This window comes from Nanorana parkeri, unplaced genomic scaffold (assembly GCF_000935625.1).
Source record: "Nanorana parkeri isolate BGI_ZX_2015 unplaced genomic scaffold, ASM93562v1 scaffold2178, whole genome shotgun sequence".
Classification (NCBI taxonomy): Eukaryota; Metazoa; Chordata; class Amphibia; order Anura; family Dicroglossidae; genus Nanorana; species Nanorana parkeri.
The window spans coordinates 91,492-104,490 of record NW_017308446.1 but is presented as its reverse complement, the minus strand read 5'-3'; the positions used below and the strand labels follow the sequence as shown (position 1 = coordinate 104,490).

At 53.0% G+C, this 12,999-nt stretch overlaps 2 protein-coding genes across 2 annotated transcripts in view; one reads left to right on the top strand and one right to left on the bottom strand.

Annotated features, from left to right (window-relative positions):
• COPA (coatomer protein complex subunit alpha) overlaps positions 1-12,013 on the bottom strand; it is a 55,900-nt gene extending 43,887 nt beyond the window's left edge. The window contains exons 1-7 of the mRNA XM_018572932.1: positions 11,871-12,013; positions 11,400-11,513; positions 7,689-7,762; positions 7,121-7,201; positions 5,340-5,416; positions 4,292-4,401; positions 1,061-1,170 (exon numbers count right to left, since the gene is read on the bottom strand). Of these exons, the coding sequence (XP_018428434.1) occupies positions 1,061-1,170; positions 4,292-4,401; positions 5,340-5,416; positions 7,121-7,201; positions 7,689-7,762; positions 11,400-11,513; positions 11,871-11,910 (606 nt within the window). The 5' untranslated portion in view covers positions 11,911-12,013. The remainder of the gene's footprint in view (positions 1-1,060; positions 1,171-4,291; positions 4,402-5,339; positions 5,417-7,120; positions 7,202-7,688; positions 7,763-11,399; positions 11,514-11,870) is intronic.
• A 35-nt stretch (positions 12,014-12,048) lies between these two features.
• The window catches only part of NCSTN (nicastrin), a 15,576-nt gene continuing 14,625 nt past the window's right edge, over positions 12,049-12,999 (top strand). The window contains 1 exon segment of the mRNA XM_018572936.1: positions 12,049-12,194. Coding sequence (XP_018428438.1) covers positions 12,143-12,194 — 52 coding nt within the window. The 5' untranslated portion in view covers positions 12,049-12,142.

Sequence of the window (12,999 nt, the reverse complement as noted above, 5' to 3'; positions counted from 1 at the left end):
GGGGGGGGGGGGGGGAAGAAAAATGTAATAAAAACAGAACACTTTATCCAAATGGCTATGTACAAAGATAAACACACTCAGGGGTTGATTTATAAATCTTTCACCCAGTGTATAGCTAGGTGAATGCCGTTCGCACAGCAATACCGCCACTAGATAGAGCTGTATAGGAGATCCCTACACTCCTCGGCTCCATCTAGTGACGTTCATGGTACGTACATGCATCTGAAAAATGTACGAACACTTGCATTATATTCTGCACACATAAGTTGCCCCTTACAGATCAATAATCTAGCCCATTCCCTCTCCTATTCCACTCCTGGCGCCTCCGGCCTCACCACAGTGATGTCAGATACACACATATTGCCAATTACAGATCAATAATCTATCCCATTCCCTCTCCTATTCCACTCCGGCCTCACTAGTGATGTCAGATACACACATATTGCCAATAACCGATCAATAATCTATCCCATTCCACTCCAGATGCCTCCGGCCTCACCACAGTGATGTCAGATACACACATATTGCCAATTACAGATCAATAATCTATCCCATTCCCTCTCCTATTCCACTCCCGGTGCCTCCGGCCTCACCACAGTGATGTCAGATACACACACATTGCCAATTACCGATCAATAATCTATCCCATTCCCTCTCCTTTTCCACCCCCGGCCTCACTCGTGGTCAGATACACACATATTGCCAATAACCGATCAATAATCTATCCCATTCCCTCTCCTTTTCCACCCCCGGCCTCACTCGTGGTCAGATACACACATATTGCCAATAACCGATCAATAATCTATCCCATTCCCTCTCCTATTCCATTCCGTCCTCACTAGTGATGTCAGATACACACATATTGCCAATAACCGATCAATAATCTATCCCATTCCCTCTCCTACTCCACTCCCGGCGCCTCCGGCCTCACTAGTGATGTCAGATAGACACATATTGCCAATAACCGATCAATAATCTATCCCATTCCCTCTCCTACTCCACTCCCGGTGACTCTGGCCTCACCACAGTGACACACATATGAAGGGTGGATGCACAGTACCTCCAGGACATGCTTCACCACGGCGTCGGTGGTCCCAAACAAATCCACGCCGGTGATGCCACGCACGTCGGAGTCCACCGCGCCCGGAGAAAGGTTCTTTTTGCGCAGGCCTTTCCGTGAGACGAGAGCAGAAGAGAAACGGTTAATGCACAACAAGGGCCAGACAGTCACCGCAGCCCCGCGAGGCGACCGGAGCAACCCTTACGTCTACAGCATGGGAAGGCAACCTCATAAACTCCGGCTGTGGTGGAACTACAAGTCCCATGAGGCATTGCAAGACACTGACAGCCACAGGCGTGACTCTCAGAGGCAGAGACATGGTGGGATTTGTAGTTTCACTGCAAGCGGCTGGCTGGACATTGGATACAAGTAGTAGAACCGTGAGCGAGCTGTGTGACGGGGATGAGTCGTTCTAGACGTCCCGGTCACCGCAAGAGGTAAAGTTCAAATATTACGGCTGCCGACAGAACAGGAAGTCAGAGGGAAATCTTCCAATAAGACACCAGCTGTGGTGAGAACTGAAAGATTTCCCCTTACTTCCTGTTCTGGGGGAACCTTTGGGGGACACACAGCGAAAACAAACTGAAAAATGTCTGCTCATAAATACACATACAGCAGTTCTCTGACCGGGATAAAGGGGAACACCGCCCAAAGTTATCCTGTACAGCGACTTCCCGGCCACGCTGCATACCGAGGGTGACGCCACTCCCGGCCACGCTGCATACCGAGGGTGACGCCACTCCCGGCCACGCTGCATACCCAGGGTGACGCCACTCCCGGCCACGCTGCATACCCAGGGTGACGCCACTCCCGGCCACGCGGCATACCCAGGGTGACGCCACTACCGGTCATGCCGCATCATCAAATGGCGAGCATATGCCTCTGTGAACGGTAAAACAAAGTGAGCCTTATACTTCAGCCTGCACGGGCAAAGGAAGGACTTGAGCATCCACACGTGCACCTTACTTCCTCCAGATCTTAAACCAACCCAATATCAATCAACACATATCGCCAAGATGGCGGACACCCGGCCTCTAGGCGTCCGGTGATCTTCTTATCTTGCATTTGCTCCGTGGGGGAGGGGGGTGACATGACCACAACATGGCGGCAGAGATGAGGGGAGGAGAATGCATTCATGTCCTGCCAGGCGCCGCGGCGGCAGCATGAGTGGAAAATATCTGCGACTGCACAAATGAAGAGGGCGGGAAGGACACTTCGGATGGACCAGTGTATGGTACATATGCTGGGAGTTTTTTTTGCTTGACAGCTTGTCAATAGTGGATATCCCCCATCGCACTCCTGGATAAAGTAAAGTGCATGAGGGGGGTTGCAGCTTGTTAACCGGTGATCAATGCACACGGTAAACGCATGTCGCCAGCACACCATGGACCTGGGAGGGGTCCGGCGCAGCTCTGAATGGATCCACGGTGTGCCGGCGAGTTGGTCGAAGAACTCTCCCTTGCAGCAATTCATAGAACGCGCTTTGCCTGGGCCGGTTTAGTAGTTATAAGACCTCGTGATGACATGCAGCGCGCGCGCACACACACACACACACACGTAGTTAAAACCACTCACACGGCATGCTTCTGGAGTCATTAAGAGAAGGTGGACGGACAGAGCAGAGGAGAGCAACGATCCCTCCAAGTTCATGTAGACAGACAGAGGTTTGGTTGAGCCGGGCTCAATCTCTGCCCGCTCAACCAAACTCTTCTGTAGACTGGCCTGATCTGCCGTGTGCTTTAAAAGCAGGACGCCGCAACCCCACTGAAAACTGCAGGAGACGGAGAGAGAGAGGTGAGCGAGGAGAGGGGTACCATGACCTGACGCTGGAGTAACTCCATGGTATTGCAGCAGCAGTGTGAACCCCACTTCTTCAGGACCACGGTGCTAACGTGCAGGATCCCAGAGCCGACCCATTGAGCGGTGATGCTTCAGATGTCCGTGGAGTCTGGAGCGCACACTCCAGATTGGAATCGTTGTATTGTAGACCAGTGGCGTCCCAAGGGGGGTGCGGCCCGCACCCAGGTGACATCCCGCCGGGTGACTGTCCCCCCCTCTCTCTGCCGGCGTCCATCACCAAGATGGCCGCCAGCAGATATCAGAAGATAGCAGCCCGCGGTGACGTCTCGGCGAGTGGGCGGGGTGACACCCGGTTACCGCTCCAGCTGCGTGATTGACAGCTGACTCTGCCTATCTAGAGGCAGAGCCAGCTATGCCCGCCCCCTCCCCCAGTCAGCGCTGGAGGATCGGAGCGGGGAATCCCAGCGGGGAGCCGTGAGTGACAGTTACCGCTCTCTGCAGGGACAGGATCGAGAAGTGAGCAGGTGGGGTAGGCAGCAGCTTCACGACCATGGACGTCACTTAGCTGAAGATAGCATGACAAATCTAGCTACTGGGGGCATCCCCTGACAGAAATACATCATCTTTGTAGTCCTGAGACCTATAAGGGGGCAAGTTTATGACAGCCAGGCGGGATAGAAAGCAGATTCATGACAATGGACGTCACTTAGCTGAAGATAGCATGACAAGTCTAGCTGCTGGGGGCATCCCCTGACAGCATTACCTCATCCCTGTAGTCCTGAGACCTACAAGGGGGCGGGATAATGACAGCCAGGTGGGACAGGAAGCAGCTGAGTGACACCGGACGTCACTTAGCTGAAGATAGCATGACAAATCTAGCTACTGGGGGCATCCCCTGACAGAAATACATCATCTTTGTAGTCCTGAGACCTATAAGGGGGCAAGTTTATGACAGCCAGGCGGGATAGAAAGCAGATTCATGACAATGGACGTCACTTAGCTGAAGATAGCATGACAAGTCTAGCTGCTGGGGGCATCCCCTGACAGCATTACCTCATCCCTGTAGTCCTGAGACCTACAAGGGGGCGGGATAATGACAGCCAGGTGGGACAGGAAGTAGCTTCATGACACTGGACGTCACTTAGCTGAAGATAGCAGGGAGACAATTCTAGCTGCCGGGGGCATGCGTTGGAGTGCGCAGAAAATGCACACAAGATACAGACAGGATGCCGTATACTCCTGAAGCTAGGCGCCTTAAACCTTGACCCAACACGGTACGAGGAAAGCTGCTGCTGCAAAACTAAGCGGCCATCTTGGATCCTGCAACACCCTATGAGACTTCTCCAAACCCCTTGTCCCCTCATTCTCCTCTGCTGCAGTTTTCGGCGGGTCGCTGGCACCCGGGGGACCCCCTTGACCTGGGCAGCTCACCAGAAATATCCCAAACGCGCACTGTCTGGTCCAGACTGGCGGAAACGACCAGATCTTCCGATGGGTGGAACTGGGCGCACATGACGTAGTGGTTGTGACCCGTCAGGACGCTGCAGGAGAAAAAAAAAAGAGACGTCAATGTTCTGCAAACCTGTAACAGAAAATCATCGCTGTTCAGAAATTAATTTTGAGACAAAAACCATTACAATGGACAGAAATGTACAAGTTCCAAATTCCAACAAATCCCTGTTAAAGGGTCAGTCCATGCAGAAGTTATCCGAGTGACAGGTAGACACCAGAGGACTCCTCCCGCCTTCTAATCAACCAGGAACTATGGAAGAGGGATCTTTGCAGGCGTTCCAAGCTCCGCCCTCCTGCTGCAGCCATGACAACGGCGCCTCATTTTTGCTGCTGGGTCCTCAACATTACATTAAAGGAGATCTATGAGGCGGGTGCTTTTCACTCCTCCTCATGGTTCTAGCCGACCTGTGACAATGAGACTGTCACAGGTCGGCTCAGTAGATCGGGAACACATACCGGCGCTCGCTCACTTCTCGATCCGGTCACTAAAGAGAGCCGTGACAGGCGAGGGACTGGATTCCCCTGTCCGATCTTCCAGCGCTGGCTGGCGGAACGGACGGGGGTGGGGGGACAGCTGGCTCTGCCTCTAGATAGGCAGAGCCAGCTGTCACTCACGCAGCTGGGCGGATCCCGACAATTGTCGGGATCCGCTTCAGCTGCGGCGTCTCAGTATACCGCGAGCAGCAGCTCCCTATATACTGAGCTAAGGGTGACGGGAGGACGCTAGTTTGTGTCCCCCCCGTTACCCTCAGTAGAGCTATGGGGAAAAACCTTAACCCCGTAGTTCTCCTTTAAATCGGAACCCCAGGCAAAGAGGAGCGATTCACCTGACAAATGCTGGAAATGTTGCTGGACATTTGGTGGGTAAATCTCGTCGCTGGGGGGTTTCCGGGCGCTGCAAGAACGCGATTGAACTCGCCAGCACCGACTGACCCTTTAAAAGGTTGTAGTACTCAGTATTGTTTACCAGACACAAGTGCGAGACTGCCAGTTCCAGATCCGGATGGTCTGATCGTCGGAGGCACTGAGGATCCAGGGGTATTCCTGCAACACAAGCAGATGACACTTCAATAATAATGATGAGCCCGAAATATCTTAGCACCTCACCCCCTCTGACCCATCATGCTGCTCCCCTCAGCTCCCGCCCTCACATACAAGACGTCTCCTGTGCTGCAGCCTCACTCTGGAATATTATTTTTCTCTCTCACCTTCCGAGTATCTGGTAATACTGTTTAAGAACGCCCCGAGACCACGCCCCATCGCAAGGTTGCGTCCATAGGTGTATATGAAGTACCCCAGAGACACAAAATCTTGTGCTTATCCTCCGAGGCCTATACTTATGCCAAAAAAGGGCTCAGACCCTGGTAGGGGGGGACTTGTCAACTGTAGACCCGCCTACCTTGGAGCTGGAGCTTTGAACCCCAGAATGGGAGAAGCAGCCTGTGATGAAGAGTCCGCCCTTGCCGTTTGGACTCACGCTCACGGCGCCCCTGCTTGCCGATGTGGATCGTCGACGAGGCCCAGTATTCGTGTCCTGCTGTGACCCCGGCTCTGCTGCCGGCCAGAGAGCCCACCAGGTCGTCCGTCAACTCCTTTAGCATGACTAGGGAGGCACCGATGCCACTTTTTTAAGACCGAGTACGAGCGCCGATACTTTTGATCAAGTACTCGCAGATACCGATTACCGATACTTTTTCTTAAAGGGACAGGTCACATTTTTCTAAAGCAATACAAACTAATGCTTTAAGGTCACTTTCTTCAGATTATGATCCATGCGATGACGAGGGAGCATGGTGCCGGCTTTCCGGCCAATCAGAATGCCGGGCGCTGCGTCATTACACGGCGCCCGGCTTCGCTAGCTTCCTGGAGCCGTTTCCTGGCCAATCAGGAAACCGGGCAGCGTGTAATGACGCGCTGCGCTGCTTCCTGATAAGGAAGTACTCGTGCTAGGTAACGGAGCATTTGGGCGAGTACGAGTACCCAAATACCCGGTATCGGCACCGATACCATTATCGGTGCATCCCTAAGCAGGACACTCCCGTCTGGAGATACGACGCCAGCCAGGATGGTTGCCGTCTCCTTCAATTATCGAGGGGGAACCTCTGCGCAAACATTTTTTGTAAGGACTCTGGGGGGAACCAGTCCCGTGCATGAGACCCCCGCAGGTCCACTGTCCTGCGAGTGAGAGCCGCATGCCTCAGGAGGCCCCTGCTATCTGGCACGATCGGCCCGGAGTAAAGTAACAAAACGTTGCCAATGCTCCGGTTCGGCCGGAGGAGACGCAAAATACTGGAGGCGGTTAGGAGGGACCGCCCCTTTTTATTCTAATTGTGGATGATGCGTTTCCTGTTTCAGGTGGGAGGATCCCCTTCTCTCGGATGCTGCCCTGGGCGATGAAAAAAGCAGATAGACTCGCCTGATCCTTGGTCCTCTCCAGGCTGCTAGACGCGTCCCCGCCATCTCTTTGCCCCTGGGCTCCGGCGGTCTAAGCCCCGCTGATGATATCACCACATCTTACACAGGTCTAATGATCAGGTGAGTAATACAGCATCCATTGACCCCCCAAACAAAATAACCACTTACCCCTTACAGTGCGGGTGTAGACCCATTGCAACGGTAAGTTTTTTTATCTACCTGGAATGTTCCTTTGTGCTCTTCATTGGCAACAATCCGCTCAGCGGCTGCAACTCCCCCCCCCTGAAGCCTTCTCATGGTATTATGTCAGTATATACTACTCCCCCTACTCACATGATGGAAGAAGGTGGTGCGGATATAATCCAGGTGACCCAGCAGGGTGAACAGACAACGTCGCAGCTTATAATTCCAGACCTGTCATGGGAAGAAGAAACAGAAATCAGACCCGTCCTGCCAAAAAGGAGCCATATTTCTCTATGACCCCCCAATAGGCTTGTGCTGAAGCTCTATGATCTGCAGTGGGGTCCTCCGACATACTAAGGCTGCTCATACAGAAGGAATATTGCCCACAGCTAGGAACGGGAACATCGCTTTGGGAGGCTGTCACCCAGAGCACAAGCCAGGACTGTTGGACATGCTTGGCCAGGGGTAGGCAATCAGCTGTTGTAAAACTACAAGTCCCATGAGGCATTGCAGGACACCGACAGCCACAGGCATGACTTCCAGAGGCAGAGACATGATGGGATTTGACATTTCACCACAACTGGCGTGCCGAGGTGATCTTTCCCTCTACTAGGCAATTAGTTACTGATCCAGCGCTGCCCGAGGCCGGATTTGGGAGGTCACAATACCCCAAGTACAGGGCGCTAGTAAAATCAGCGCACAAGGACACAACGCTCACCTTGATCTTGTAGTCGTCTCCTCCAGAGACAAACAGCGGCTGCTGCTTATGGAAATCGATGCCGCGGACCGGACCTGGAGGAGAAAGAGGATTGGTGATGGAACTGATACCACTCACACACCAATGATGGGGCACTATTCCCCCCACTGACACCAATGATGGGGCACTATTCCTCCACTGACACCAATGATGGGGCACTATTCCTCCACTGACACCAATGATGGGGCACTATTCCTCCACTGACACCAATGATGGGGCACTATTCCTCCACTGACACCAATGATGGGGCACTATTCCTCCACTGACACCAATGATGGGGCACTATTCCTCCACTGACACCAATGATGGGGCACTATTCCTCCACTGACACCAATGATGGGGCACTATTCCTCCACTGACACCAATGATGGGGCACTATTCCTCCACTGACACCAATGATGGGGCACTATTCCTCCACTGACACCAATGATGGGGCACTATTCCTCCACTGACACCAATGATGGGGCACTATTCCTCCACTGACACCAATGATGGGGCACTATTCCTCCACTGACACCAATGATGGGGCACTATTCCTCCACTGACACCAATGATGGGGCACTATTCCTCCACTGACACCAATGATGGGGCACTATTCCTCCACTGACACCAATGATGGGGCACTATTCCTCCACTGACACCAATGATGGGGCACTATTCCTCCACTGACACCAATGATGGGGCACTATTCCTCCACTGACACCAATGATGGGGCACTATTCCTCCACTGACACCAATGATGGGGCACTATTCCTCCACTGACACCAATGATGGGGCACTATTCCTCCACTGACACCAATGATGGGGCACTATTCCTCCACTGACACCAATGATGGGGCACTATTCCTCCACTGACACCAATGATGGGGCACTATTCCTCCACTGACACCAATGATGGGGCACTATTCCTCCACTGACACCAATGATGGGGCACTATTCCTCCACTGACACCAATGATGGGGCACTATTCCTCCACTGACACCAATGATGGGGCACTATTCCTCCACTGACACCAATGATGGGGCACTATTCCTCCACTGACACCAATGATGGGGCACTATTCCTCCACTGACACCAATGATGGGGCACTATTCCTCCACTGACACCAATGATGGGGCACTATTCCTCCACTGACACCAATGATGGGGCACTATTCCTCCACTGACACCAATGATGGGGCACTATTCCTCCACTGACACCAATGATGGGGCACTATTCCTCCACTGACACCAATGATGGGGCACTATTCCTCCACTGACACCAATGATGGGGCACTATTCCTCCACTGACACCAATGATGGGGCACTATTCCTCCACTGACACCAATGATGGGGCACTATTCCTCCACTGACACCAATGATGGGGCACTATTCCTCCACTGACACCAATGATGGGGCACTATTCCTCCACTGACACCAATGATGGGGCACTATTCCTCCACTGACACCAATGATGGGGCACTATTCCTCCACTGACACCAATGATGGGGCACTATTCCTCCACTGACACCAATGATGGGGCACTATTCCTCCACTGACACCAATGATGGGGCACTATTCCTCCACTGACACCAATGATGGGGCACTATTCCTCCACTGACACCAATGATGGGGCACTATTCCTCCACTGACACCAATGATGGGGCACTATTCCTCCACTGACACCAATGATGGGGCACTATTCCTCCACTGACACCAATGATGGGGCACTATTCCTCCACTGACACCAATGATGGGGCACTATTCCTCCACTGACACCAATGATGGGGCACTATTCCTCCACTGACACCAATGATGGGGCACTATTCCTCCACTGACACCAATGATGGGGCACTATTCCTCCACTGACACCAATGATGGGGCACTATTCCTCCACTGACACCAATGATGGGGCACTATTCCTCCACTGACACCAATGATGGGGCACTATTCCTCCACTGACACCAATGATGGGGCACTATTCCTCCACTGACACCAATGATGGGGCACTATTCCTCCACTGACACCAATGATGGGGCACTATTCCTCCACTGACACCAATGATGGGGCACTATTCCTCCACTGACACCAATGATGGGGCACTATTCCTCCACTGACACCAATGATGGGGCACTATTCCTCCACTGACACCAATGATGGGGCACTATTCCTCCACTGACACCAATGATGGGGCACTATTCCTCCACTGACACCAATGATGGGGCACTATTCCTCCACTGACACCAATGATGGGGCACTATTCCTCCACTGACACCAATGATGGGGCACTATTCCTCCACTGACACCAATGATGGGGCACTATTCCTCCACTGACACCAATGATGGGGCACTATTCCTCCACTGACACCAATGATGGGGCACTATTCCTCCACTGACACCAATGATGGGGCACTATTCCTCCACTGACACCAATGATGGGGCACTATTCCTCCACTGACACCAATGATGGGGCACTATTCCTCCACTGACACCAATGATGGGGCACTATTCCTCCACTGACACCAATGATGGGGCACTATTCCTCCACTGACACCAATGATGGGGCACTATTCCTCCACTGACACCAATGATGGGGCACTATTCCTCCACTGACACCAATGATGGGGCACTATTCCTCCACTGACACCAATGATGGGGCACTATTCCTCCACTGACACCAATGATGGGGCACTATTCCTCCACTGACACCAATGATGGGGCACTATTCCTCCACTGACACCAATGATGGGGCACTATTCCTCCACTGACACCAATGATGGGGCACTATTCCTCCACTGACACCAATGATGGGGCACTATTCCTCCACTGACACCAATGATGGGGCACTATTCCTCCACTGACACCAATGATGGGGCACTATTCCTCCACTGACACCAATGATGGGGCACTATTCCTCCACTGACACCAATGATGGGGCACTATTCCTCCACTGACACCAATGATGGGGCACTATTCCTCCACTGACACCAATGATGGGGCACTATTCCTCCACTGACACCAATGATGGGGCACTATTCCTCCACTGACACCAATGATGGGGCACTATTCCTCCACTGACACCAATGATGGGGCACTATTCCTCCACTGACACCAATGATGGGGCACTATTCCTCCACTGACACCAATGATGGGGCACTATTCCTCCACTGACACCAATGATGGGGCACTATTCCTCCACTGACACCAATGATGGGGCACTATTCCTCCACTGACACCAATGATGGGGCACTATTCCTCCACTGACACCAATGATGGGGCACTATTCCTCCACTGACACCAATGATGGGGCACTATTCCTCCACTGACACCAATGATGGGGCACTATTCCTCCACTGACACCAATGATGGGGCACTATTCCTCCACTGACACCAATGATGGGGCACTATTCCTCCACTGACACCAATGATGGGGCACTATTCCTCCACTGACACCAATGATGGGGCACTATTCCTCCACTGACACCAATGATGGGGCACTATTCCTCCCACTGCCACCAATGATGGGGCACTATTCCTCCCACTGACACCAATGATGGGGCACTATTCCCCCCACTGACACCAATGATGGTGTATAACAAGGGGTAGCCCCCTCCTCTATCAACCCCTCCAGGATGGAACATCATAAGTTGCTGACAGGGGGAAGAGTTTACAGAGCGCACCCATGGATTCTTACCGTCGTGTTCATCAAACTTGTCTATGAGGGTGCACATGCGGTAATCCCAGAGCTGGATGACGCCGTTGTGCAGGCTGGTGAGGACCCATGGTCGCTTGGGGTGAAAGCTCAGGCCTGGCAGAGAAATGAAGAGACAACAAAACATAAAATGAGACAATTTGCAGTAATTTTCAGATCCGACTGCGATGGAAATTTCGGATCGATTGAGAAATCAGCTGTGATTGGCTGCCAGGGGCACCCCCTGGGGTATGAGGCCTGTAGGGGGGAAGGGGTATTTATGGGCTGCTTGTCTCTGGCCTACAACCCTCCTGAAGAACTACAAGTCCCAGACTGTCATTCAGTAGAGGGAGGTCACTCTGGGCCTTGTAGTTCCTCAGGTGGCCCAGCAGCCATATTCCTCCCGGATTAGTCTGTGCATGACTTCCTATACCCCTTTCTGGGTGCACCCAGAGCCCTAAAACCCCCTCTTACCCTTCACCCGAGCGGACTTGGTCTCGAACTTGGTCAGCATCTTCCCGGCCGCCCGTCACACGTCAGCCCTGAATGTCCCGGAAGTGCCGCGTTGTCCAGTTCCAGCCTTCCCCTCGCTCTCCGCGCATGTGCAGCGTGGCCACGCCTACGTGCCGAGGAGCTCCGGGCACGCCCACTAACCCGGGCCGAAGCCCTGGCGGAAGTGGAGCCAAGTACTGGCGGAAGAGGGCCGCTACGGGCCTCTGTTCAGGGCGGAAGTGGAGAGGCAGGAGATGATGGCGGCCGCCGGAGTGTTGCTGGGGCTTTGTCTGGTGCTGCTGACCGGTAAGGGAGACCGCCGAAGGAGTGAAGGTGGCTGGTGTGAGCGGTCTGGGTGTCCGGGTCATGTGACCGACCGAGCTCTGTGTCCGCGGGTCCCCCCAAGAGCCTGGAGGAGGCGGGGGTCACGTGATCACCCACCCAGCCTGAGAATTGAGATTGCAGTGTGTGACATCTCCTGCTTGGAGGGACGCTCTGCGTCTCAGATATTAGTATTATAATAATATATATGTTATATCTGTCAGATTTTATTACTAATGGGAGCCCCTGCGTTCACTGCAGAGGGAACAGGCCCTTCCTGCCATTGTGATTTATACTGGTCATGTGACCAGTGCTTACAGGCAATTGGTGAAGACAGGCCAGGAACTGTCATGTGACCCAGGTCTATCAGCTGCCTGTCCATCTGCCAGCGCCTGAGTGTGCACAGCGTACTGGTCAGGCATGTGGATGAAGCCGTGGCATATCAGCATTCCTGACCTGTAAACTGTGCACACTTAGGTGCTGGCAGGCTACGCCTGCCTACAGATAGAGAGGGGGAACCCCCACAAAACTATTTCCTGTTCACCATTGTCTTCTGTAGAAATGGCTTCTTATCCTGACAAGCTTCCATATAGTATACGGAGTCACCTGGACTTTGTATCGGGACTGTAAAACGGAGATAATGGGCCGAGGGAAGTTCTAGAACCCAGGAAACGTCAATCTCAGAATAAAGATTTATCGAAAACCCAATTATAAGTGGACTGAATGTCCGTTTCCCCCGCCCCTCCCCCCACAAATAGTTTTGTCCTTGCACACACACATTCCCTGTGAG